At 49.9% G+C, this 26,616-nt stretch overlaps 11 protein-coding genes across 11 annotated transcripts; 6 read left to right on the top strand and 5 right to left on the bottom strand.

Annotated features, from left to right (window-relative positions):
- Positions 1-108: 108 nt before the first annotated feature.
- On the bottom strand, positions 109-1,665 carry Pdw03_3846 (Serine hydroxymethyltransferase; the record flags this gene model as incomplete). The annotated part of the gene is made up of 3 exons (XM_014676276.1): positions 109-1,434; positions 1,526-1,576; positions 1,633-1,665. The coding sequence occupies 3 exons, from the start codon at positions 1,663-1,665 to the stop codon at positions 109-111; spliced, it is 1,410 nt and encodes a 469-aa protein (XP_014531762.1).
- A 518-nt stretch (positions 1,666-2,183) lies between these two features.
- Pdw03_3847 (Mediator complex, subunit Med9) lies at positions 2,184-2,750 on the bottom strand (the record flags this gene model as incomplete). The annotated part of the gene is made up of 1 exon (XM_014676275.1): positions 2,184-2,750. One exon carries the CDS (start codon positions 2,748-2,750, stop codon positions 2,184-2,186), a length of 567 nt encoding a protein of 188 aa, XP_014531761.1.
- Positions 2,751-2,929: 179 nt separating this feature from the next.
- Pdw03_3848 (Phosphoglycerate mutase, 2,3-bisphosphoglycerate-independent) lies at positions 2,930-4,869 on the top strand (the record flags this gene model as incomplete). Its single annotated transcript, XM_014676274.2, has 6 exons — positions 2,930-2,961; positions 3,020-3,031; positions 3,092-3,147; positions 3,206-3,943; positions 4,001-4,583; positions 4,662-4,869. 6 exons carry the CDS (start codon positions 2,930-2,932, stop codon positions 4,867-4,869), a joined length of 1,629 nt encoding a protein of 542 aa, XP_014531760.2.
- Positions 4,870-5,550: 681 nt separating this feature from the next.
- Positions 5,551-6,108, bottom strand: Pdw03_3849 (Prefoldin subunit 6, putative; the record flags this gene model as incomplete). Its single annotated transcript, XM_014676273.1, has 4 exons — positions 5,551-5,607; positions 5,672-5,732; positions 5,796-5,991; positions 6,051-6,108. 4 exons carry the CDS (start codon positions 6,106-6,108, stop codon positions 5,551-5,553), a joined length of 372 nt encoding a protein of 123 aa, XP_014531759.1.
- A 295-nt stretch (positions 6,109-6,403) lies between these two features.
- Pdw03_3850 (ATPase, AAA-type, core) lies at positions 6,404-7,946 on the top strand (the record flags this gene model as incomplete). Its single annotated transcript, XM_066100613.1, has 4 exons — positions 6,404-6,696; positions 6,821-7,156; positions 7,215-7,665; positions 7,725-7,946. The coding sequence occupies 4 exons, from the start codon at positions 6,404-6,406 to the stop codon at positions 7,944-7,946; spliced, it is 1,302 nt and encodes a 433-aa protein (XP_065956013.1).
- Positions 7,947-8,662: 716 nt separating this feature from the next.
- Positions 8,663-12,424, bottom strand: Pdw03_3851 (Spindle-pole body protein (Pcp1), putative; the record flags this gene model as incomplete). The annotated part of the gene is made up of 3 exons (XM_014676271.1): positions 8,663-8,903; positions 8,966-11,790; positions 11,858-12,424. The coding sequence occupies 3 exons, from the start codon at positions 12,422-12,424 to the stop codon at positions 8,663-8,665; spliced, it is 3,633 nt and encodes a 1,210-aa protein (XP_014531757.1).
- Positions 12,425-12,708: 284 nt separating this feature from the next.
- Pdw03_3852 (Regulatory factor Sgt1, putative) lies at positions 12,709-14,626 on the top strand (the record flags this gene model as incomplete). Its single annotated transcript, XM_014676270.1, has 3 exons — positions 12,709-12,967; positions 13,034-13,233; positions 13,310-14,626. 3 exons carry the CDS (start codon positions 12,709-12,711, stop codon positions 14,624-14,626), a joined length of 1,776 nt encoding a protein of 591 aa, XP_014531756.1.
- Positions 14,627-18,210: 3,584 nt separating this feature from the next.
- On the top strand, positions 18,211-19,575 carry Pdw03_3853 (Folliculin; the record flags this gene model as incomplete). Its single annotated transcript, XM_014676269.1, has 2 exons — positions 18,211-18,222; positions 18,292-19,575. 2 exons carry the CDS (start codon positions 18,211-18,213, stop codon positions 19,573-19,575), a joined length of 1,296 nt encoding a protein of 431 aa, XP_014531755.1.
- Positions 19,576-20,255: 680 nt separating this feature from the next.
- Pdw03_3854 (Eukaryotic translation initiation factor 3 subunit EifCk, putative) lies at positions 20,256-21,267 on the top strand (the record flags this gene model as incomplete). The annotated part of the gene is made up of 2 exons (XM_014676268.1): positions 20,256-20,422; positions 20,697-21,267. 2 exons carry the CDS (start codon positions 20,256-20,258, stop codon positions 21,265-21,267), a joined length of 738 nt encoding a protein of 245 aa, XP_014531754.1.
- Positions 21,268-23,386: 2,119 nt separating this feature from the next.
- On the bottom strand, positions 23,387-25,045 carry Pdw03_3855 (Prenylcysteine lyase, putative; the record flags this gene model as incomplete). Its single annotated transcript, XM_014676267.1, has 2 exons — positions 23,387-24,846; positions 24,904-25,045. 2 exons carry the CDS (start codon positions 25,043-25,045, stop codon positions 23,387-23,389), a joined length of 1,602 nt encoding a protein of 533 aa, XP_014531753.1.
- A 242-nt stretch (positions 25,046-25,287) lies between these two features.
- Pdw03_3856 (Programmed cell death protein 2, C-terminal) lies at positions 25,288-26,606 on the top strand (the record flags this gene model as incomplete). Its single annotated transcript, XM_014676266.1, has 2 exons — positions 25,288-25,407; positions 25,473-26,606. The coding sequence occupies 2 exons, from the start codon at positions 25,288-25,290 to the stop codon at positions 26,604-26,606; spliced, it is 1,254 nt and encodes a 417-aa protein (XP_014531752.1).
- Between the last annotated feature and the right edge of the window lie 10 nt (positions 26,607-26,616).

The raw sequence follows: 26,616 nt of genomic DNA on the forward strand, positions 1-26,616 counted from the left end.
ACCCATGAATTTTTCTTTTGTTATACGAAATGATGTTGAACTCGTGGGATCATGATGCAGATCCCTCTTTGATTTTCCGTAACTCATGTTCAGACCTCAATTTTCCATTTAAACGGGGAGAGGGAAGGTGCTGGCCCACTGAGCAATCTCCTTGCGGAGAGCAAGGATCTCAGGAACGCTGTCATTGGCAACCTTGGCCTTGAAGTCCTTGAGCTTGTTGGCCTCCTTGGGAAGCTCACTCTGGATCTTCTTGCAGAGGGCGATGGACTGATCAATGTAGCGGGCAATGCGCTTGAAGTCCTCTACACCCATACCACGAGAAGACATGGCGGGGGCACCAATGCGGATACCGCAAGGAGTGAGGGCCGACTTGTCACCGGGGATGGAGTTCTTGTTGCAGGCAATGTTGATCTGCTCCAGAACGGCCTCAACACGAGCACCATCGAGGTTGTTGGCGCGGAGGTCAACGAGGACCATGTGGCTGTCAGTGCCGTCCGAGACGAGCTTGTGACCAAGAACCTTGAACTCCTCCTCGAGAGCCTTCGCGTTTTTGATGACCTGCTCCTGGTACTGCTTGAACTCAGGGGTGTCAACCTGCTTGAGGGCAACAGCCAGAGCAGTGATGGTGTGGTTGTGAGGACCACCCTGGTGGCCAGGGAAGACGGAGAAGTTGATAGGGTTCTCGAGGTCGTAAAGGACATCCTTGCCGGTCTTATCGGTGCTGCGGACACCCTTGCGGAAGAAGATCATGGCGCCACGGGGGCCACGGAGAGACTTGTGAGTGGTGGTGGTCACAACATCGGCGTACTCGAAGGGAGAGGGGATGACACCAGCGGCGATCAGGCCAGAAATGTGAGCCATGTCAACGATGAGGTAGGCGCCAACCTTATCGGCAATCTCGCGCATGCGCTTGTAGTCAATCAGACGGCAGTAGGCGGAGGTACCGGCGACCAGACACTTGGGGCGGTACATCTCGGCGTTACGCTCAAGAGTGTCGTAGTCAATGATACCGGTCTCAAGGTTGACACGGTAAGGGAAGGTCTCGAAGTAGGTGGAAACGGCAGAGATTTTCCTGGCAGGGGTCTGGTAGCCGTGGCTCAAGTGACCACCGTGGGGGAGATCCAAGCCCATCAAGCGGTCGTGGGGACGCATGAGAGCCTGGTAGACCTGGAGGTTGGCGGGGCTACCAGAAAGGCACTGGACATTGACGCCCCACTTGGCGGGGTCGAGGTTGAATGCCTTGAGAGCACGCTGCTGGCAGGTGATCTCAATGGCGTCGATGTGCTGGTTGCCACCGTAGTAACGAGCACCGGGGTAACCCTCAGAGTACTTGTTGCACATGGGCGAACCGAGAGCATCGAAGACAGCGCGAGAAGTGAAGTTCTCGGAGGCAATCAGAACGATTGACTCACGCTGACGCTGGATTTCCTTCTCCTGCACGAGTAGAAGAATTAGTAAAGCTCAGTTCTCCGGTGCGGACAATGCATTCAATGGCAGGTCCCAGTCATATGTAGTTTCGACGTACCATGATGGAGGCAATCTCCGGGTCGCTAGACACGAGGGAGTTGTGCATTTGCTATAATCGGAGTCAATGATCTAGATGCTAAACATGAGGGTAGATGTGATACTCACGTCCCGGTGGGACTCGGAAAGAGCGTAAGACATGATGAAGTATGGTAATCTGTCTTTTGAGAATGAACAGAAAAAATTGCTATGGAGATGGGGAGATGAAGAGAAGGGGAAAAATCAAATGGAAGTGGTGGGGGAGGGGATCTGCTGTTGCCTCAGGCGCCGAACTTTAACACACCGAACGATATCGGAGACAGCTGGCCGGATTAGGGTTTTAGGTTATAAAATTTGTAACTGGGGCAAAGTGATTTGGTTGAAGATTTAAACTGCGAATCGGTTATTCCCTTTCGATCTTCTTCAAGCAAAGAGAGAGAAGAAGATCTAGAACTTGAATTGCTGGATTTGCCACAGCTAATGAAACGATGGCGCCTTTGCTATCTTGAAATGATCGCTAAAAACACCAGGGTATTTCCTTGTAAACGCCAAATAAATTGATCTGAAAATCCTGCAGCACCTGGCTGACTTGAGAATACCTTTTGTATGTTGTAAACCGAAAGTCTCAAAGTTCAAGCTTCAAGCTTCAAGCTTCCACGGTCCTCATGCCTCGAAGGTCCTCATGCCTCCACGGTCCTCGTATTGTCCTCATGTAGCATTCCTGCTCGATTCCCAAAGTCAGAGATGACAGAGCGCAAACGTCTCACACTATCCTCCAGCTCTGAAATCTCTCTTTGTTGGTCATCGACTGACCGATGCACATCTGGCAACCCTTCAACGACTGTACGAGCCTTCTGAATTCGAATCCTGACAGAGCTGGTTTCGGTAGGGAGGGTTTTCACATCGAGCGACGGGCGGACACTTGAGCCGAGATCTGATACTTCTGGTGCGGCATGCGAAGAGGTAGTGTTGCCATCGTGTGCACCATTAGAGATGTTTGAAGGTGTTTGTTGGGTCTGCACCTGGGAAGCTCCTGAAACCCCGGTTGTATCCCCGGGTACGTCCGACTGGCCTTTGGAGGAAAGCAAGCGAGAAAGAATCCCATGCAATGGTGGGATTATCTCAAATGTCTGTGGTGAAGGGAAAGGTACCGTTTGCGGTGCTGGTTTTGGCGCATCTTTGAAAGGCGTCTCGGGAACAGAGGATTTCAGCAGTGGGGTGCCCACTGGCGGGGATCGAGAAACCATTGCTGGGGATGTTGACTTAAAGAATCCCGGGGAAAGGTATCTGGAGGACGAGTAGATCCCGGCCGGGGTAAGTTTTTAGGCAAGGGCCGGAAGACGTCCTACCCTGTAGATTCGGCCGCAACAAATGCTTATCTCAGCAAACACGCTCCTGGCACCCGGTGACGGTGACGTCGGGGCCCATGCCCTCCTTCACCGGCGGCCTTTTTTCTGCGTATGTGGTCTGATTCTCCTTCGTTCGATCTTTTCTCCTCTAAATATCTGTTTAAAAGGCAAGCAGTTTTGTCAGTTTATTCTCAAACTTATCTTGGTTCAGCAATTGATCAATTTTCTTATAATTCTAGGTGTGATTCAATCACTATAACAAACCCCACTATGGCTGACCAGAAAGTTGCCTTGAGTATGATTGACTGCCACCCAGGTCCTCAAAGATATGCCGGCTAATGTAAGCCTTACAGTTGTGATTGATGGCTGGGGTATTGCAGGCCCCGACTCCCCACCCCAGGGAGATGCCATCGCCGCGGCCGATACCCCACACATGTCCGGCTTCGCCGAGCCCAACTCCAAGACTGCCCAGGGCTTCTCCGAGTTGGAAGCCTCCTCGCTCGCTGTTGGCCTGCCCGAGGGCCTGATGGGCAACAGTGAGGTCGGACACCTGAACATTGGTGCTGGTCGTGTTGTCTGGCAGGACAGTGTTCGCATTGACCAGACCCTCAAGAAGGGCGAGATGGGCAAGGTGCCCAGTGTTGTCAAGTCTTTCACCCGTGCAAAGGAGGGCAATGGACGTCTGCACCTTCTGGGCTTGGTTTCAGACGGTGGTGTTCACTCTAACATCACTCACTTGTTCGCCTTGCTCCAGGTTGCCAAGGACATGCAGGTCCCCGAGGTCTTTATCCACTTCTTCGCCGATGGACGTGATACCGACCCCAAGAGCGCCGACAAGTTCATGCAGCAGGTGCTTGAGAAGACCCAAGAGATCGGTATCGGTGCGGTTGCCACTGTCGTGGGCCGCTACTACATCATGGACCGCGACAAGCGCTGGGAGCGTGTTGAGGTTGGCATGAAGGGCCTGGTCACTGGCGAGGGCGAGGACAGCTCAGACCCAGTACAGACCATCAAGGAGCGCTACGAGAAGAAGGAGAATGATGAGTTCCTGAAGCCCATCATTGTTGGCGGCAAGGAGCGCCGTGTCCAGGGTACGTGTGGTTCGAGTGCAAAAGGTAAACTCACGACAGCTAATTGAGCCTGTATAGATAACGATACCCTCTTCTTCTTCAACTACCGCTCGGACCGTGTCCGTGAAATTACCCAGCTACTGGGTGACCATGACCGTTCCCCGCGTCCCGACTTCCCCTACCCTAAGAACATCTCCCTCACCACCATGACCCAGTACAAGACTGACTACACATTCGATGTTGCTTTCCCCCCGCAACACATGGGCAACGTGCTGGCCGAATGGCTTGCCAAGAAGAACCTCCAGCAGTGTCACATTGCTGAGACTGAGAAGTACGCTCACGTCACTTTCTTCTTCAACGGTGGCATCGAGAAGGATTTCCCCGGCGAAGTGCGCGATATGATCCCTTCGCCCCGTGTCGCTACGTACGATCTTGACCCAAAGATGAGCGCAGCTGCTGTCGGTGCCAAGATGGCTGAGCGCCTTGGCGAGCAGAAGTTCGACTTTGTCATGAACAACTTCGCCCCTCCCGACATGGTTGGCCACACTGGCGTATACGAGGCCGCCATTCAGGGTGTCGCTGCCACTGACAAGGCCATCGGAGAGATCTACGAGGCTTGCAAGAAGAACAATTATGTTCTATTCATCACTGCTGATCACGGGTAAGTTCACTTTGCGAGACAATGCGAGACACGAAAAATTTCCCCTCAAGAGAATTGCTAGCTAATCTACATTCGCAGAAACGCCGAGGAGATGCTCAACGAGAAGGGCACCCCCAAGACTTCACACACCCTTAACAAGGTTCCCTTCGTTATGGCTAACGCCCCTGAGGGCTGGAGCCTCAAAAAGGGCGGTGTCTTGGGTGACGTTGCGCCTACTGTTCTCGCTGCCATGGGCGTCGAGCAGCCGGAGGAGATGACCGGTACCAACCTGCTGATTAAGTCCTAGGTCGAAGATTTCGTACATAAATGTTTGATTATGAACCAATGAATATAATTTTGTCAATATGCACATAATCTTCCTTTTGTCTTTGTGGTATCAGAAATCAACTATCCTTTGACTTCTTTAAGCGTGGTATCAACTAGTTCACATGCGTCCATTTTGATAAACTTGTTTGAGAAAATCGTTTTCGAATCTTCTAACCGGGAGAGATTTCCAAAGAATATCAAAGACAGAAAGCAAGAAGGGCTTGAACCGTAAACTACATATGTAGGGAGACACCATCGTGCAATTATGGGGAATTGGTTGTTTCCGGGTCAGAATGATTGACACCATCAGATAGTTTCCACATTCAAAGACCAATGGATCACTTTTGGGAGCAAAGCATTCAAATTTCGAGGGTATATCTTTAATCTGATCCATGCGCTGTTCTGGTGTCAGGCACCTGCACAGATCATACATTTCCAAGCTATCCCAACTCAATTGGGAGTTGGTCCTCAACGCTCAAGCATTCTTTGAGATATCGTGCCTCCAAGATAGGGTTCGCACTTGCATAGCGCATATACTGAATCACAGTGAACCAGTTGGGGGTTGGTCACATTCAACGCCAGCTTCGTAGCTCGCACGCCACCTATTGCATCTCCGGGTGATATATCCTTTTTGGCATGCAGGTCCTAGGAATTTTTGATCTTATGAGGAGGCCGAAGCGGCAGCCTGCTGTTGAGCCTGGCTTTGGAGTTGGATGAGCTGCGTGAGGGGTTAGAACATGAACATAGTGGGGGTGAATTACAGTTGGATGAGGGTGATTTACCTCCGAGCGCATCTTCTCGCTCTTTTCTTGTGTCGCATTAATCTCGCCTTCAATTCGCTTGCTGTAGATTCTCAGTCAGCACATACTTTCGTTGGTCCATAGTGGCAAAGGTAGTAGCACTCACATCTCCTTCTCAATGAACTCTAACCGACCGTTGACGGCCATGGTGGCTTCGGTCTTATCCTGCTTCAGTAACACTGGCCCAACGAGCTTGTAGATGTTGGATTCATCGTCCAGCTGGGCGAACTCGGTCTGCACGCCTTCGTTCTCTTGCTGCTGCGATTCGAGTTTCTGGCGGGCATCGACCAGAACCTCAAGCTCTGAATTTGCGGGAAAGATCAGTAGCTATTGCTGTGATCAATTAAATGTCCACACATACCGGTCTGCAGTCCCTGGAACTCTTCCGAACGTGCTTGAAGCTGTTTCTGGGCGTCCATGGTGAACTTGGGGTGAAGTGGGAGGAGGGAAAATCACTGGCTCCCGCCCGTAAACAACTTCCACTTTCACTTTCCCCTCCAATTCCCATCAACCCTCAGTTCTAAGGCAGTTTTGCACTTCGTCTTTTCTTCTACAATTGAAGATTCTTCAAGTTTTCCTCTTCTAGCAGCTCGTTACCTATCCCTCCAGCCTTGGCCAATTGCCCAACCCGTCCTCCCGTCTCCCCGCTTTATCACATCTGCTTCCGCGGTCGATTTCCTACCTATACCCCAGACAGCACAAGCATTGCCCATCATGAGTAATACTGATTTTCTGGGGCGGGCGATCGAAACGGTCAAGAAGGCGATCGAGAATGACAACGATGGCGAGTACGAAAAGGCTTATCAGATGTACTACTCCGCACTGGAATTGTTCATGTTGGCCTTGAAATGGGAGAAAAACCCAAAATCTAAAGAGATGATCCGCTCAAAGGCCGGTGAATATATGGACCGCGCGGAGAAGCTTAAGAATCACCTGGCCGAGGATCGGAAAAAACCAAGTGCGGTTGGCGCAAATGGGAAGGTGGCGCAAGGCAGTGGGAAGGGAGGGTATGTACTCGACCTCTTCTGACAAAAGAGTTTCTCGTTTTGGCACCTCAATACGTGTGATAAACGGTGTTATAAGTGAGTCACTGTCCTACGTTATCCCCGCTAACAACAACGGCTCGCACAGAAAGGAAGATGACGATAACGGCGAAGATGCGGAAGCGAAAAAGCTTCGATCGGCGCTTCAAGGAGCGATTCTGTCGGACAAGCCGAACGTGAAGTGGGAGGATGTTGCTGGCCTGGAGAATGCAAAGGAAGCATTGAAGGAAGCAGTTATTCTTCCCATCAAGTTCCCCCATTTGTTCACTGGCAAGCGTCAACCCTGGAAAGGTATCTTGCTTTACGGTCCTCCAGGAACGGGAAAATCTTATCTTGCCAAAGCCGTGGCAACGGAGGCAAATAGCACATTCTTCAGTGTCAGCAGTAGTGACCTTGTCTCGAAGTGGATGGGTGAGAGTGAAAGGTAGGGCAATATCTTAATCTACGGGAGCTTCAAGAATTGCGTACTAATTCACATTTAGACTCGTGAAGCAGTTGTTTAACATGGCTCGTGAGAATAAGCCCGCGATTATCTTCATTGATGAGGTTGATGCGCTGTGCGGACCCCGTGGCGAAGGAGAATCTGAGGCCTCACGGCGTATCAAGACTGAACTACTTGTACAGATGGACGGTGTCGGCAAAGACTCCAAGGGCGTTTTGATTCTGGGGGCAACCAATATCCCCTGGCAACTGGATGCTGCCATTCGACGACGGTTCCAGCGAAGAGTACACATCAGTCTTCCCGACTTCAATGCACGAATGAAGATGTTCATGCTAGCCGTAGGCTCGACGCCATGTCAAATGACCCAAACCGACTACCGCCAACTAGCCGATCTCAGCGAGGGATACTCCGGTAGCGATATTAGTATTTGCGTGCAGGATGCACTGATGCAGCCAATCCGCAAGATTCAAGGAGCAACACATTATAAAAAGGTAAGCATACCCAGTTTTTACCGTTCCAATTGACAGTGACTGACCCGGCTCTGTTATAGGTACTCGACGAGGGCGTAGAGAAAGTCACGCCCTGCTCACCGGGGGATGCGGGCGCAGAGGAAATGACCTGGCTCGACATCGATGCTGATAAGCTTCTGGAGCCACCTCTCACTCTGAAGGATTTCATCAAAGCCGTTAAAAACTCTCGACCAACCGTTAGCGGAGAGGATCTCACGAGGAACGCTGAATGGACCCAAGAATTCGGCAGTGAGGGCGCCTGATCGTGTCTTCCGAAATGACTGATTGTCCTCTCATCATGGTCTCCGAAATGTGAATCATTCCACCTCAGTTGATCGACAGCATAAAATCCTCGCTTGTTGGCTTCGTCCCGAGAGGACGAAAGCTGAATGTCTCATGCCCTTACTCATAGTCTCCATTTTCTCATTGGCTTTGTCTGTGTCCATGTCATTGTTTGCTCCATTTCAAATTCCTGTGTTTTTGGGTGTCTCCTAAGAGTTTGGTGTTTAGAAGCGTTTCTCACTTACTGGCAATGGAGAGGCGTTGGCTAAGCATTTATTTCATGTGTCTTCAGGGCTATCCCCGCAAACATATCCGTGATGGGAAAGCGTGCGAGTAGCCCACTGCTTTTATACAACTACAACCCTGTAAGGTTCTTTCGTCGTTGCTTATAGGTGTAATCAATGCCCAGCAAGGCTCAACTCACAGACAGAGGCTACATAAATGAATTACAGTTCTCGACTCGTCAAAATCTTCGCTGGGATGACTATGCACAAATGATTCGAACAAACCGGCAAAAGCCTACCCTTAAACGCCTCAAGTAAAATTGAACGGAGACACGGAAACACAAAACGAGTTGGAAAAAACTAGTATACTTGCAAGACATGTCGGGGGAATCTCATGATAGAAGGTCGACGCTGGAAGAACAAGAGATAAAATATCACAACGAATGACATAAAAATAGCACCGATCTCCATGACTACTGGCCAAGTAAGCTCTTATTTGAGCTATCACGGCGCTTTAGCATTTCGGTCTTAGCACGCTTCAAGCCCTCGCCCAGTTTCTTGGTTCGCTTCCAATCGCTGCTCATCTTCTTCATGCGAACAGCGGCCCTCACAAGAGATATGGCGGATTTTAATTTTTGGCGTGGAGTGCGGACAGGAGCTCTGTCACGGGCCTGCACGCCCATTTCAGAAATCATGCGGAGATCGGCATCGTTGCTGTTAGGACCTTGTTAGCTAAAGTGCAAACAGTGTTAGGTAGAACTGGGGGAGGGGCGAACCATGCAACTCGAACGCGTTCACCAAGTTCCATCAAGCCCTTGCTCCAGGCAAGATCGCGGCGGAACTTTTCCTCGCGCTGCAGGCGAGCGCGAAGCCAGATAATCTCCTTGCCCAGGCCTCGGATTTCTTTTTCATGCTTGGTCTTGTTGGTTGACTTGGACAGGGAGGTTTTCTCGAGAATTTCGTCGTGGCGTCTTTGCAACATGTCGAGATTTTTGGTTGCTGCTTCGGCCTCGCGCTTATGGACATCTCGTTCTTCGCGAATCCGGCGCACATGTGTCTTCAATTCACTCAGGCGCGCTTCCCGTTCGGATAATTTCAGGGCTAATGATTCGGCCTCGAGAGTGGAGGATCTGAGGAGCTCATGGAAGTCCTTTTGGTCCTCTTCTTTCATCGCGGCACGTTCTAGTTCTCGGTTCTTCGCGTTCACCTTCTGGAGAGATCGATGTGCTTCAGTTACTTGTTTTCGTAGACTGCGAAGCTCTTCATGAAGCTTGTTTGATGGTGAATTGTGTGGGGAGTGCAACTCGAATTTGTTCATCATCGCCTCATGAAGATCCTTTTCTAGTTCGTCAACTCGGGACTTGTAGCTTTGCGCAGAAGATTTCTGCTTGGATTCACGCTGGATGAGGATCTTTTCACGTTTCCTAGCCTCCTCTAAGCTGTGTCGAAGTAAAGAGAGCTCCCCATGTGTGGCAGATTGTTCATTCTCAACCACGGGCAGCTGCTGCTCAAGAAGAGCTTCCAGTTCTTGGGCGCGACGCTCCAGGCGCTGTACCTTTGTCTTGGCTGAAGTGAGTTCTCGATCTCGGTTACCTGAGCCAGCAAGCAATTTGTCCTGAAGGCGATCAATTTCAGCCGAAAGACGACCCTCCTCTGCTGCAAATCGTTCACTTTCTGAGATGAGCTGATCCTCAAGGGACGCTTTGGCATCTCGCAATACTTTGAGTTCGTTATCAAGTCTTGTGACATTTTTGCGTAGTTCAAGTTTGTCGCGGTCAAATCGGGTGGTGTCATCTGCATTCTGGACTCGGTCGAGTTGTGCTTGGAGCTCGATGCGTTCAGCCTCAATCTCCTGCACCGAAGCCTTCAAGTCAAATATCTCAACATGAGCATTTGCAAGTTGATCACGGAGCTTCTGTCTCTCGGCGATGGACTTTTCCAGGTTTTTGTCCAGGTCAGATGTCCCATTTTGTCGACCCTTGGCAAGTTCTTGCTCATCCGCCAGACTGGATTGTAAAACAATTACCTCGTCCTCCAAAGCACGCACCTTGTCTGCAAGTGCTTGCTCTTCGCGCTTAGATACTCGAGCATCCTGCTTCACCGTAAGAAGCTCGTCTCGTTTTTCATCAAGGTCGCGTCTTGTCTTATCAAGGTCGTCTTTAAGATCGTGGATTTGGCGATTCAGCATAGCCTTTTCTTGCGTGTAGCGCTTTTTCTCGCTGTCAATGGCCTCTTGTAGCCGAGATTCTTTCCCAGAGTGTGTGCTGCCGGCTTCCTGAAGAGTGTCGATAGTGCGCTTCAAGTCTGCCGCTTGGCCTTCTGCCCATGCTTTCTCTGATTGCAGAGTCCGCTTGCTGCTTTCCCAGCGACTTTGATCGACTGCAAATCGACCTTCCTTCTCCTCAATTTCGTGGTGAAGGTTTTCGATCTCATCTTGCAGCCGTTCAATTTCCGCCTTGTGCTGCCAGCGAATGTTGTGCCCTTCATCCTGAGCGCGAGTTGTGGCGTCTTGAACCGCTTTTTGGAGTTCGCGGATTCTGGATTGTGCACGGTCGAGTTCGATTTGTAGTCCTCCCGATTCATCGGTCAGCGCATGATGGCGAGTTTGAAGGAGTTCTTTTTCGTCTGTTCCACGCTGGAGTTCATCCAAGGCCTCCTGTAGTCGAGCAGAAGTAGTTTTTAGATCCTGTCGGGCTTGATCACGATCACGCCTGGCCACGTCAAGGTCTTCAACAAGTTGGTTGGCGTTATCTTCCAGTCCATGTTGAATAGTTTGATAACGCTCTTCGAGGAGAGTCGCATGGTTGGTTTTACTCTGCAATTCTGTCCTTAGAGCATCATTCTCTCGTTGCAGCTCGCGTATCTCTTCTTCAAGCTTTTCGGTCCTGTCCTCCATTTGTCGGCTCAGTCCTTTAGTGGTAAAGGATTTGTTCGACATTTCGTCCTGCAATTCTCTTAACTCCTCCTCGGCGCGATTCTTCTCTTCAATAGCCTGCTTTGCGGCATTTACTGACTCTTTGGTTTCGGACTTGGCCTGGGCAAGACTATCATGGAGCTCTTGCATCTGATCCTTGGCGCGGTCTAGCTCAAGTTGGAGCTCTGAAGCTGCACCATTCTCCTCGGCGTGACGTTTCAGATCCTCAAGTTCTTCTTCACGTTCCTCAAGGAGCCGATCCTTCTCTCTCGAGCTTGCTTCTAGGTCCTCAATACTGTCACGAAGTTTTTCGGCCTCTTGCGCTTGGGTATCTTTGATTTGCCTCAATTCGTCGCGCGCTTCTCGAAGTTCATTGTCACGCGATTCAAGCTCTTCGCGAATCAGATCCATTTCACGCTGTACCGTCTGATCCGCTTGCTCCCTCCATGATTTCTCCTTTAATTCCACCAATTGTAGCTGGTAGTCCTCGAGGTCTTTCTCTGCCTGCTGGAGGCTCTTCCGGTATCGAGAAATATCGCGTTGCATCGTGAGTCGCAAGACCTTGAGCTCCCTGTTTTCTTTAAGGGCTTCGTTGTTGTATTCCGGACCAGCTTTTTGGAGCTGTTCTTCCATGAAGTGAATTCTCAGCTTCAAACTGAAATTAACTTTGCTTAGTTGGTCAATGGCCTGTGAACGTCAGAATTAGCCTGCAGTGAGCTGCATGCAGACCTAGTGGTTGGAGTGTATTTCATACCATAGCTTGGTCCTTGAGCGACAAATTGTTCCCTCCATCACCGAGGACTCCTCCGTTGCGTCCTGAATACCCGGGCAGTGGTGTGCTTTGCGCACTACTGCTTGCAGCATGCGGAACCGGGGTTGCCTCTTCCATCGTCCGATCCTCCTCGTATATATCAGACATGTCCATAGCAGGCAAGCCGGGTGTGTGGGCGTTGCTGCGATGGGTCTCTCGCTGATATCCCGGGGTCTTCGGACCATCTGTTCCTCGTGCAGACATATTTCTCAAAAGATTGTTCTTTGTCGCGCTCTTCATCAATGGAGTAAACTCTCCCTTCGCGGGGGCTGTTGTTGGAAGATGTCGTAACGCGCTTCTCGCTGACTTCGAAGCAGCACCGGCGCGCGGAGTGACGCGTTTGTCAAAACCTTTAATCACATCATTGTCTTTGGATGGTGTTTGAAAGGAATTTTCAAGAGAATCGAGGGCAGACAAGTGATGCCGCCCCGCACTGCGAAGCCCGGTTGTGAGGTAAGTCGCGTTGCCGTCGTATTCGGTGCGCGGCGTGTCGATGTAGGGGAAGGCCATGTTTGAACAGGGAGAGGTGGGCCAAAACCTTTCAGCGCGTGACCATCACCGTCAATTAGGGCAGGAGCGAAGTTTAGAGTGGAAGTTCACGCTTGACAGTCACAGACGTGTTTTGGGCGAGTTATCCCCGGCTGTGTTAGGTTTAGCGTGCACACCTCTGTTGATTTCTAACCTAATTTGGCTTAGCCTATGCATCACGGGACGTGAAATTCGCCGCTTATGCTTTTTTTCTATCTGAAGAATGCATGAGGTCATTCATGGTCTTTGACAGCACAAGATCAACCATGACTTCCGAAGAGGATCTCGCATGGTTCCAATCAACCTTCCGTCCTATCCCCAAACCAGAGCTCCCCGATGACGCTGTCGAGTACTCGATTTATCATATCCCACCCTCCCCCACCCCCGCCGTTATCGATGAAGCTGCCGAGACCCGGGCACGATTGCTTGAGGTGCAACGTACAGCAGCAGATTTAACCAAAGATTTGCTCAAGGATTACATTTGGCAGCGGGAAGCCTTTCGATTGGAAATTACAAAAGCAAATGGTACAGAGCGCTTATTCTTAAATGCTTTCTCTAATTAAAGTTTAAGCTAATTGTCGCCGGGTTTAGGAATTACCTCACTACAGGGTCGTACCACCTTTGGCGACTCTATTGAAGATGAATGGGTCATTGTGTACTTCCTCCGTGAACTGACCAGGCGGCACAAAGATATCTGGATCAAAGTGGTGGACGGCGATGGCGAGTTTCTTCTCATTGAGGCTGCGGGAACACTCCCGGCATGGATAGAGCCAGATGTCGCAGAAAACAGGGTGAGTTATGGCTAGTCACTTCACGTTGGCTTATTTAAGACATCAAATCAAATCAATTAACCAATCTATGGATCAGGTGTGGATCAATCAAGGAGAGCTCCGAATCATCAAGCCCAAGCAGGAGGCGAAGAGGCAGGTCACCGAGAAAATCTCACTTTCAGAGGCACGAAAAATTATCAAGGACGAACCCAGTCGCCTTCTCCGCTCGACTATAATTCAAGAAGAGGCTTTTTACCGTTTACGCAAGTACCCTCAGCAAATCAGCGAAAATCTTCACTCCGCCATCGTCACAATTCCTCGCAAGGCTGCATTCCTTCTACACCAAAAGCCAGCCTATATTTCACCTGCTGTGGAGGCCTTTTATGTTCGTGATCCGATCGCTCTGCGACCACTACGAGCGAAGGATGCGTCCGACCTTGTGTTCAAGCCGGATGACTTGGTCGATGTCAGTGTTCGATTTACCCGTGTCGGATATGCGCAACTCAAAAGCCAGGAATTTCCTGTGCCAAATACCTGGGCGGGCAAGCTGCCCTCAACGGAGGATCACAAAGCATATGAGCGAGCGGAAGCGGGAATGAAACTTGCGTGTGGATTCGAGATGCTGCTGCATGACCCTCAAAATCAAGATAAGCCTGCAGTCAGGGAAATGAAGTTCCTGCTCGAGGATGTGGAAACAGGGGACGAACCCCTTCCAACCGATCAAGAGATTCAAGAAACCTGGGACAAGCGAGAAGATGATGAGAAATGGCTCGATATCAACTATGAAGATCTGGAGACAGAGCTGAAAGGAAGGGGTGAAGGAAAGGGAGAAGATGCTGGCAAATTCGGTGACTCTAGTGCCCAGGAAAACCTTCAACGGATCGTGGCTCGCTTTGAGGAGTTCCTGAATGACAATTCAGCGGGCTTCGATGGTGCCGATTTTATTGATGACTTTGAGTCTGATTCTGACGTCGATGATGATGAAGACGAGGACGTCGACAGTGAAGGCGAGGATAAGGACGCGTCATTCAATGAAGAGGAATTCTCCAGGATGATGAAGGAGATGATGGGCATGCCCTCTGGCACCGATTCCATCCGCAAACGAGTGGAAGACCTCGACTCGGATGGGGAAGACGACACGGAGCAAATCAAGGAGCTTTCTCGACGAATGGAGGCGGAATTGCAGGGGACGGGTATCCTTGATCTCAACCGGCGCCCGCGAGAATTGTCCTCTGACGAAGCAAGTGCTTTCAAACGAAAGGTCTCCAGTGAAGATGACGAGGATGAGAACATCAACATCAACCTCGCAAAGAACCTGTTGGAGAGCCTTCAAGGCCAAGCTGGAGCCTCTGGTCCGGCGGGCAATATGCTGTCAATGATGAACATGCGCATGCCCAAATATGATCGTCCTTGAAGATGACAGTCCATGCTCGAGCTTTGTGTCTGAGTAATCATTCGATATGCCTGAGAAAGCAAGAACAGATTCTGAATCAGCAATGGATATAATGCCAGCCCCATGCGATCGACTGAAGTAATGTCTCGTTTCGCTCGACAAGGCGATCAATCGGCCAAAGTTCAGGGGTCATTCCTATTGTGGCTGGTCAACAAGATTTTGTAATGTCGCCTTACACATCCGCTCCCGGGAATAGCGGGGCGCAGTCGAACCCACATATTACAAATTCCATGGTGGCTATCAATGGAAAAGCAAGAAGAAAACACACACACACACACACACACACACACATCTGACGCCATTATGCAGGTGTGCTCAGCTTGTACCCAGCCCATGCCAAACCTCTGATGATCATGGGTCGGGTTTAAACAAATCCGCCCAGGGCGGCTACCTGAGGCTTCGCTGCCTCGCAATCTCGATGTGTCCTGTCTGAGTTAAGTGGATCTACAATTTACAACAATAAGTAGCTTATGGAAATCAATCAAATGTCTGCTCGACCGCTCACATCATCCGATCAAATGGCATGAGACATATTAAGCTTGCGCTAAAGCTTCACACACCTATACTTTGTAGACCTCCACCAGCACATGCTAGTCATGAAGCTTGTTTTGTTTCACTAAGCCTGTTCCACTCTACCAAGATAAATAGTTCAACGGGACGGTCCCTAGCTGCTTGAGTCGGCTTGCTAGTGGGGCTAACTAGTATGCGTGAACCTCTCGGTGGATTTAGAGCCTGAACGCTCAACTTTCACGAGGATGACCACCTAGGGCAATCCATCCTCAAAGCATACCAGCTACACAGCACGCATATGTTGTAGTGCATAATCTACCCAACAAGCCACGTAGACTGGTCTACCCGCAGGTGGCGACAGCATCAAGAGGCGTGTGCCTATATAGAGAGTTCCCGTGGCATCTGATCGATGATTAATCCGCGATGGAATAACCGGCCTGTCGAGATGAGTGTCCAACAAACCAGATCCTACCAGGTCTCGTGACTCGACTGAGTTCAGGCCGTCCAGCTACAGACTCAAATGAAATCGACTCTTTGCACCAAGTTGGACCGATATCTGTAGTAGGGTGCAGGGAAGACACTGATCAGCAATCTAGTACTTTGGGAATTCCACGTGGCCAGATTGGCTAGATCGTCCATGTCTGGGATCGACCAGGGCCAGATGTCTTAGCTTACCGATTGTTCCTGACCTCGGGATAGATGCAACATATAAAGATGTCTCATAGACGCTCCACTTCTACATGAGAAACATTGGAATTTTACGTACATATCAACCACCTTCCCGAAACAATTAGATCACTAGGTTCATGGTGGGTAACAACAAACCTAGTTAAACACACTACAACAGATATCCTCCGTACTCCGTACCATCGTGTCCATAGCATACTGTCTCACGTGTCGGGCATTGTGGAACATGAATCAGTGTTTTAAGGTGAGTTCCGTTTCTACTCTATCATGTAAAATTGTCATGGAAAGGGAACCTGAAATTTCTACGGAGTACGGAGTACGGAGTACAACAATCCTAAAATTATGCCGAACCAGTCCAAAAGCCTCGGGAACCGTTAAAGTGTCGTGTGCCTATTTGGCGAACAGAATAAGGGATCCGCTCGTTTCCAGTGGATTTGCTGGTCTTTTTAACTTTGGGGGGGGGGGGGGGGGGGCAATATTGTACTTAAATCCCTCACCAGAAATTAAATGGATTGGAAATCAACCATTTCCTCGTGATAGGGTGAAACGGCATATAATATAAGAGGGAATAAGACGGGATGTACAACATAGAACAAAGTACGGAGTAGATGACAGGACTTGAAGGTTGCCACGCATTGTACAGAGTACGGAGTCCTTAGGATGTCACCAGTCGAAGGCAGCCTATGTTGTAATTGTAAGCAGGTACCTCCGTATTCCGCAGGTCACCTGGCTTAGTAGGTCGGCCAGGATCTAGGATCTTAAAATCCCGACCCAATGTCGGGGCAACTGCTCGGAGTGTTAAGGTCTGTTTCATCCTTTGAAAACAGCCTGAACAATATATCCTCGGAGTAGAACCGGAGATGTATATTAGCCTCTGTTTGTCATCTGGACGGGATGAAAGGCTCCATAACTGATTTAAGGGAAACCCCGAAGACAATCCTTCATCGGATGAAAGGGATACAATCGAAGATCTTTGGACCATCTGAAGTGTGAGTGAGTCCAATGCATCATCATCAACGATGGCAACGTTAAACCGATGATAGACCGGCTACAGCGACGGCGAAAAGGCATCTCAACTATGACCCCTACGACTTTCGGAGGCTGGTCGGGAAATCCTAACACAAAGTTAAGATCCCTGCGGAATGCGCTAACCTTGGATTATTCCCCCCGATTCCCAATTTTCCACGGAACTGTGGTGTGTCCCACTTGGGGAAAGATGAGCATCTGACCCAAGATCGTCTACGACATACCGACAAAGCGAGGATGACCGAACTCCTAGGAAATATTATTATTGTACATATCCAATATGATGACGTCCATCAGCAAATCGGAGGACAGGGAATTCTTCCCTTCACCTCCTTGCCGTCCCCCTAACACGGAGATAATCTCCCCGAGAACATCCACCGGGCTGATAGCTGGAATAGAGACGGCTGTCGACTGATCTCACACATGCTGATTTTCGAGTGACATGAAATGTGCGAAGAAGGGAAAAAAAAGGGGGATTAAAAAAAAAAAAAAGCAAGTCTTCCTAAAGACTGCAAAGAGAAAGCGGTGAAACCCTGACGATTTGTCGAATTGATAGATCACAATCCACAGGGAATTCAAATTGATATGTATCTCAAGATCAAGATGATCGATGGAATCATTTTTCACCTGAATTATCTGCACGATCATTGGTACCGCATATACGGAGTACTCCCACAATGGAGCCCCTGTTTGCAGCTATCTCCACTTGCACGCAACGGTCCAAGGGCAGACGAGAACAGCCCCTCGGGTCGACACGCTAGGCAAAGTACGGAAATCCATGAATATGAATGGTCGGCCTGATTTTAGAATGACTTTCATATGCAGCAATCCAGGAGAAGAGTATGAAAGAATGTGATCGGAGGGCATCCGGAAGGGTGGTGCAACTATAGTGGGCAAAAAGTACAGATAACATTATAAAGTAACGAGATTAAGCCAAAGGAGGTCTAAAAGAGTACCGACTAAGAAAGTTAAAAAGCAAAAAGAAAAGAAGTAAAGAAGTGGATTCCCGTGAAGTTCTATTCTTCCATCGACCTTCCATTTGGGAAGTGCAACTCCCACCGAAAACTGCCCAGGGCCTTAGCCCCTTCGATTATTATTGCTTGTCTTATTTATCACACTCCACAACCTTTCTCTTTTAAAAAAAATTTCAACTCTTTACCCTCTCTCTTCCTTTTTACCTATAAATTTTTTTTTTTTTAAAATAACCCTTTTCCCTGGGACCTTTGTGTGGACCCGCATACCAGTCTTTCGTCATTCTCCAGTCACGGCATGCCTTGGGACAATGGACTAAAGATGCTGGTTATTGCTTGATCAGGTCCACCATGGATTTCATTGTGAGTAAAAAAAAAAAAAGATGATAACATCACGGACATGCTATGAACTTGGACTGATAATTTTCTCAGCTCTCTTTGACGCACTTCTGTGAGGTGCATGGTCCTACCTCTATCATTTGCTCGCAGGTCCTACCTTTTTCATGCCCGCAATGTCATCTCGAATCCGACCACTCTCCCCTGGGTACCCCGGCTTCTCACGAGTCTCGCTTCGATCACGAGTCTCGGTCTCAGAAATCTGCCGAGTTGAAGTCGCCCAGAATTGAAGATCACCCGTATTTTCTGAAAGGACATCTGGCTACCTCCGAAGAAAAGGCCAACCGAGGTGGTGCAAATGGTGACACTTGCGCCAGTTGCAGCTTGTCTCTACCAGAAAATGTCAGCAAACAGCTACCTCCCGGTGCCCCTGGAAGTCGCGACGCCAAAGGCAATTCCACTAGCCCGGTACTCCGTTCGCGTGAGCTTGTCTACTCATGTGGCAGCAACCATACAGAGTTGGATGATGAGACCGATTATCACACCCATGCGTCTCCTCCCGACTCAATTCACTCGGCCTCGGTTGCCTCTGATGCTTCATGCCACACTCACATCCACACCTATCTCTCTCAGCGCGGCCCGCCTAATCCTGCTGACTATGCACTCCTCCGACGCTCCTCCATTCGCACCCTAAGCTGCGAGCTCTTGCCCCGCGGACTTTCCTCCGGCCCCATCTGCTTCGGCGACGGAGTCGCTGGGTATACAATTGCCTACATTTTCCGTCTTCCAGATCCCATGGCCCGCGGTAAGCGACGTAGCTATGCACTGGTCGCACTGGCGGGGCGCGATGCCGGAAGAGCTTTCCGCGCATGCCCCATCATCTGGCGTGCATTTGGTCGCATCGCAACCAGCATTGTCCTTGCTGCGGAACGCTTTCAGGAAGACGAGAAGACCCGCGACGAGCAGTATAACCCGGGAAGACAGCCCGGCCGCCAGTACCCTCCCATCTCATCCTTCCTCACTGGCCGGGGTATGGACCCGGCAGGTCGGCGTGCAGCTGGCCAGATTCGTGCCCGTAATTTGGCCGAAATTGTCGGCAATGAGTACATCTTTACCGAACTACATGCTCATTTCGTCGCACTTCTGCAACAGCTGGGCTCCATGTTTGGCGGAATCCCTCTTAACGAAGAACGCTTTGTCTGCAGCACTGTGGGTGACGAAGAAAGCGGCAGTCCTTCTCAGCCAGTACTCGTCTCCAAGGCAAGCCAGCTAAAGGACGACCAGAAGTATGACGGCAATGACATCGACATGTCGAACCTTGAAATTTCCGCGGGACCCAAGGCGATCCCCATTGCGCCTCGCCGGCCCGTCATGGCTTGAAATACTCTTTCCATCATTTACATGAACCTCTTATTGAGATACCCGCCTGCTTGTTTCTTTTTTTTGTTTTTCAGGCACTTTCAACTTTGACCTTGTACTCTTTTTTTCGGTTTTTTTTCCTGGTTTTTTTTGCGTTTTAATGCGGTGTTTCGACCGATTCCTGCATTGCTGATTTTGCATACGGGTTCGGCCTTGTCTTTTCTTGTGTTATTTGCGATGTGGGCATGGGCATAGACAATGGCGTCTGACAAACACGGAACGGAGTTTCTTGTTTACCAGCCTTGATTTCAGTTTTTTTCCCTTGAAGTGACATGCTTCTTCTCTTGGGCACCTCGTTCGATCTTCACGGAGTTCTACGATTCAAGCACGTCTGTTTAGCAGGTTTCCATTCTTGGGACTGATGCTAGGTTATGATTAAGATGGCCTGATCGTACGAGGCTTTCAAGAGATATGTATTTTATGTATTATTTGAACACGAATCAATCAATGGCCATTGGCCACTTTCTCGGAAACACGACTTTAGTTGTATGCAGATGTATAGTCCGGAAGAATTCGGGTAAAAGTACCATTTTTAGGTTAATCCGGCCACGGCCACAATCAAACCTTGGAAAATCCCACCAAAAAGAACAGCAGAGACAAAAGACCCGCATCACCTCCCACCTCCCTCCAGCAGTATCAAAATGGTCGCCTTCGACAAGTGTAAGACCCGGCCGGCCCATATTGAGGCCATCCTTAATGGCCTCGACCGGTACAACCCCGAGACCACCACCGTCTTCCAGGACTATGTCTCTCAGCAGTGCGAGGACCGGTCATTCGATTGTTACGCCAACTTGGCCCTGTTGAAGCTGTGAGTTGGACACCCTTTTTTGTGGAGGAATCAATGTATTGCGAAGATTGTATTTGAGAAGGCTCTACTATGATGAGTCTCTTTCAAGCGTTTCCTATAACCTGACATCCCCACAACATACTTGAGCATGTTGAGAAATTCGGTGAAGATACTGAACGGGAAGAACTCATGCATTGGTTGAAACCACCAATTTGCCACAATTCTCACAAAACCTCCAATCGTGGAGAAATTCTCGAATCCAAGCTAACAACAGCCTTCTTCAAAAAAATTCCAGCTTCCAGTTCAACCCCCACCTTATCCAACCCGATACCGTGACCAACATCCTGGTCAAGGCCCTGACCGTGTTCCCCTCGCCCGCCTTCTCGCTCTGCCTCGCGCTGCTCCCAACAAACACCCAGCCCTTCCCCACCACCGCCGAGGCTCAGTCCGCCTCGCAGACCTCCGATTTCGTCGAGTCTGTTCAGAAGCTCGCCCGCCTGTCCACCCTCCTCGAGTCCGCCCAGTACGCTCAATTCTGGTCCACCCTGAACTCGGACGACCTGTACGCCGACCTGACCGCCGATGTGGCTGGCTTCGAGGAGCTCGTCCGTATCCGCATCGCCGTCGAGGTCGGCAACACCTTCCGCTCCATCACCGCCGAGAACCTCGAGTCCTGGCTGGATGTCCGCAGCCGTGATGCGCTCGACAAATTTGTCGTTGACGTCTGCGGCTGGAAGGTTGATGGCGCCGTCATCCGCGTTCCTACCAACAAGGAGAACGAGGCCCGCTCCGAGGTCAAGAGCGAGCACGTCGGCATCGAACAGTTCGGTCGCGTCATCCGTCGTGGCTTCGAATTGCCCGCATAAGTGCATACTGCGGAACCTCTCTTTTTCCTTATTCTTTTTCGCGTCGATTCGAAATGTTTCACTTCTTTCCTTTTTCGTGTCACCTTTTTAAAAACTTCAAAAAGCTGTGCGGAGGAAAATTTGATTTCCATCCATGACATGAGTTCATGAATCCACCCCCGATCAAGTGACGAACAGACGATAGATTTCGCATGGAGGAGGGGCTCGGAGATGAGTCGGGACCTGGCGCATCTGGCGTTTTTTTTTTTTCTTTTCTATTTCTCTTGTCTGTATTGGAATCTTTTTTAACTTGTCCATGCAAATACTTGCACCGGATAATATGAGGAAGAGAGAGAGAGAGAGATGTCATGTCCATACCATAACATAACTTCAGTCGTACCTCCATGAAGGGTCGGCTTTGCTGCCAATTTCAAAAATCATACAGAGCCAGTTCCAAATGTAAAAGAAATGGGAATGTGGCACGACACGGTGTCAATATAGAGAATATATGCACAAATGACACCAACGTTCAAAACATCCAGCTTCCACAAAGTATCCCCAGACGCCGCAACCGACTTCCCACCTCCAGCAACAATGACCAGACCTTTAATCTCCATTTGCTAGATCCGAATCCAAGAAAATAGCAACATTGGCTATTTCCTCTGACGCAGCACTGCGGTTATAATAATACGTCTGACCCTTCACCTACTCCAAAGCGTCGACAGATCGTAGCCGACTCGCTCTGAATTTTCCTCGGCGGTCTTGTCGAGCCTATGATCCACTCCTTCCTCTCAGCAGGGTTGGAAGTAGCAAACATGCTTGTAGTGGTAGAATCAGGCGCAACAGTATGAGCATTCACGCGGAAGTTGCTCGTAGACAGTTGAACAGCGCCGCTTCGCACGAGACCGTTGCAGCCGTTCCGTTCTTCGCTACTGCGTATAACATGTCTAAGAATCCTCCGCTTGGTGTTGTAAACGAGGATGTGGCTACCAAATTTCCTTTCAGCATGGGTTTGTTACAGGATGTCGCACGCTCATGGCTTCGGAACCGAATTTCAGTGCTAGGAAAGCTCCGGTCTGCATGACTGCCATTGCGCGTTGACAATGGGATTCCAAGAGGATTTCAAGGCCACTTAAGTACTAGTCAGTCATCTGCTACCGAAAAATGTATAAAAGGAAACCAGAAAACAATGACGGACCAATAGATTGCAATATCCGCACCGGCATAGTGGAAGCCGAATCGATCATAAGACTTTCACATCTGTTGTAGTGAGTTAGGCGTGTGTTCTTCGGAAGAGGAATATACGACAATCTGAAGTAGTGTTATTTCCAGGGGCTTTCGCAGCATTTTGGAGGTCTGTGAAATAGCTTGAATTGATGCCGCAGGCGTGGATGGCTTTTGCGTTGGACTTCGCTGCTGCGATCACAAGAGAATGACCAGTGACATAAGCTGAGCCTGCGCTAGTGACGACATCAACTTGATCATATAGGGTTGCTTGGGCCATGGTGTGTGGGAAGATTGACAGGTTGCTCTCGAGGTTTTTCTAGGTCTTGTCAGATTCGCGCTTCAATCCCAGTGATCACCTATGGAGTATTCATACTGCCAGCTCACAATTCCAGCGTAAGCATCTTTACAGCAGGCCACGAAAACTTGACCCTTACCGGCTACCCCGTTTTCAGGTGCAAGCGCAAGAACATCTGGCACAAGGCTCTCGAAGGCGGCATAGCTATCTTTGATAGATTGACAAATAAGACTGCCTCCTGCAGTTCCAATCCTCGGTGGTGGACGAGCAAAAGAACTACGTTACTCACATGTGTGTAGCGCTGGACCTAGTGAGCTGTTCCAATTTTAACGTCGTTGGTGAGAGAATTTACCAATTCAGCGCGAGCAGAGACAACACCGTTGCGCATATGGTGTACTTGGTAGCAGAGATCTACACTACTTTGACCATGTATACACAGTGGTATCATGTTGTTGATGTATGCATAGAAAGTTATCAAGTTCATTCTTTCATCTGAAGTGAGAGCGTAGATGACACAACAGAGGGCTTAAAGCTAGAAATGTACCTCACCTGCGTTCATTATGCTTGATAGGTTTGATTAAAAGAAGTCTAACAAGCCAAGACAAGACAGAATCTGGCTTAAAGCTCTCCGTCCCTGGATGAGGCGTCATTGTCCGTCTGATCTTGTTTCTTCTGCCACGACTGGAACATGAGAGTTGCCACGTTCCGGCCCATCAGCGCACTAGTCTCCATTGTTGAGATGAAACTCTCGATGCCACCTGTGTACCACACTCCCGGAGCCAGAAGAGTCTCCTCAAATGTTACACGGGGATACAAAAGAGGGTATGGATTCCATAGCTTCTCGTGGCACCAGCTGATATCACCTATCGAAAGGTCTCCAATGGTTGTATTGCCCCCCACAGTCTCACTCTCTAGCCCCAGAATCTGGGCAATGAATTCAGCCGTGAGCCGCTTTGGCGAGAAGATTTTGTAAACGTATTGATGATCCACTTTTCGAAGTGTACTGATACTCCAGAAGCTGCTGGGCCCAACACCATCTGGGTTCGAGCCCAGATCAAGGCCCTCGGGCAAAGTGGTCAGAATCGTTTCAGGCGCTCGAGCATTTGAACCCTTCAGGCCAAAATATTCTGGTGAGATGCGGTGCGGGGATGCAAATAGTGTAACGTGCAGATTAACGTATGGAATCTCATCTGGGGTGTACTCCAAGGGAGGGGAGACGGAGAGACCCGAGTATTGCAAAGGACCAGCAATGACAACTTCGTCAAATGCTTCGTGCTCTGAGTCGGTAGCGGTGTTTAGCTTTGAGGAGACTCGCACACTCCCATCATCACCGCGGGAAATCTCAGTGGCAGTGGTATTTACTTTGACATTCGCTCCCGACGCTCTCAGCGCGCCATCGAAAATGCGCCAATTTCCGCCCTCAATGGAAACCGCTCCCTCCGTGGCCATACAAACGATTGATTCCAAGCCATGGATCAGCTGTAGGTTCTGACCATAATTCACTCGAGTGCTTGTTTGGATGATCTCCCTCGCAAATAGCGAGTCAACACTATTTGCCTGGAGAAATGTGTCGCCAGATAATGCAGTAGCATCAATTAAGTCAGCCGCAACAACCGCCTCAGTAAGAGACTCGAAAGGGAACAAGGGCTCTTCATAAAGGCGGATAAACCTGCTAACAATCCGTTTCACCAGATTTTGGGTATGTAGTGGTGCCAGTCCATACCGCCAGAAGAGCCGGCCGATATTCCACCAGCTATACGAATTATTCAACGTGAAAACAAACTGGCTCCCATCCCAGATCCCAATACTCTCATCGGCCTCCTTAGGCCGTGCATAGTCAGCACTACTGACCGTCAGACCGAAGTCACGGGAAGCGTTGACCAGGTTGTAGTTGATTTGGACAAAAATGGAAGCGCCTAGTTCAATGGGGTATGCTGGGTCATCGAATACATTGACTGTTGTTGAGCGGCCGCCAACAAATGATTCACGCTCATAGACTGTAATATTGACTGGGATGTCGGCTTCATCTGCGAGCTTGCGCAGCTGATAAGCAGCAAACGAGCCTCCGGCTCCAGCGCCTATAGGGAGGGATATCAGTTTCATGTAGAACTGTGCTCCTTAAGAGAGAGGCATACCAATTATTGCCACTCGCTTGGGGGCTGCACTAACGGTCCCTCGCAGTTGCTCTTGTTCTGCTGCATTGCCAAATGAGCCGAGCAAGATGGCCAAGACGGAGTACAGGAAGAGATGGACATGTCGTGGCATAAAAGCCCGCATGATTATGGGACTAGAAGATGATAGAGCTAATCTTTAGTTTGAATTCCCGATCAACTAGACATAAAAAATAGATCAGATATCATCAGACGTTGAAGTATCAAGGAAGTGATGGCATGAGCGTAGCTTGGTAGTTGATACCCTCAGTACGCTAGTCTATTTTAGGACTGGTGTATTTCCATATCGCTTATCTTTTTTGAGGGGCATCACAGATTTGGATACACTGAATTTCGAATTAATTCAAAATGGATCCCTATGATAGTGACTCCAGTGTCGATGAAGATTTCACCGATACTGGTGTGCTTCTCGGCTATGCCGCCGAGGATGTCGTCGAGGATGTAATCAGCCATCTTGGAGGCTGGCCGGTATGTTTTACCACTGCGAGAGATCACTCTCTATAATTTGACTCCAACTAATTTTTTTTCTTCAGAAATGGCTCGATGAAGCCTCCCCAGCGCCTGGCGATTTCGCCAATTGCAAAGTCTGCAATAGCCCAATGCTCCTCCTTCTCGAATTGCACGGTGACCTGCCCGATCACTTCCCGACCGATGAACGACGCCTATACCTATTTGGTTGCCCCAGAAAACCCTGCAACCGCAAGCCAGGCAGTATCAGAGCATTCCGTGCAGCGCGCAAGGTCACTATCGGCGAACAAAAAAAACAAGTTGAAGCGAAAACAGAGGAGATCAAGCCCGTCGCACCAGAAAAACCCAAGCAGGACCTAGGAGCGAGCCTGTTTGGCGCAACCAACTTGACAAGCAACATCTCCTCGAACCAGAACCCCTTCTCATCCACTTCGGGTCCAATACCCGCAGGAAGCAATCCCTTCGCAACACCGGTCCAGGCAACACCACCTACAGCCGAGAAGCCCGCCGTGTCCACAAACACCTTGGCCTCATCTTTCGCCGACAAAGTGCGCATCTCTTCGCCGCCTCCTTCAGTCGCGACAAAGAAAACCCCGGAATCAAGCACACCGGTGCCGTGGCCTGCGCAGTCTGCCTTCCCTGCGCCATACAACAATTTCTACCTAGACGCAGAATACGAGACTCTCTCGCGGCCGTCTTCGCCCACAGTGCCGGATAATGTGCAGATCGAACCAATGGAGGAAGACGGCGCTGGCGGCGCCGAGCTTAAGGATACCTTCGAGTCCGAGCTCGACAAAGACTTCATGAAGTTTTCGATGCGCCTCGAGCACAACCCGGAGCAGGTGCTGCGGTATGAGTTCCGCGGGACGCCGCTGCTGTACTCGACTGGTGATGAGGTCGGTGCCCGGTTGCATGCTCACAATGCCCCTGGCGCCAAGGTCACCACACTCGGTGCGGGGAGCATCCCGGCTTGTGAGTACTGTGGAAGTCAGCGTGTGTTCGAGTTCCAGATTGTGCCGCACGCTATTACCATGCTTGAAGAGGGACGTCCTGGTGTTGGGCTTGGGAAGGATGATGCAGGCATGGAGTGGGGCACTATCATTATGGGGGTTTGTGGGAACAACTGTACGCCCCCGGAATTGGGTGTTACTGGGTGGCGGGAGGAATGGGCTGGTGTGCAGTGGGAGGAGTTGAGATAGGTGTAGACAT

This window comes from Penicillium digitatum, chromosome 1 (genome assembly GCF_016767815.1).
Source record: "Penicillium digitatum chromosome 1, complete sequence".
Lineage (NCBI taxonomy): Eukaryota > Fungi > Ascomycota > Eurotiomycetes > Eurotiales > Aspergillaceae > Penicillium > Penicillium digitatum.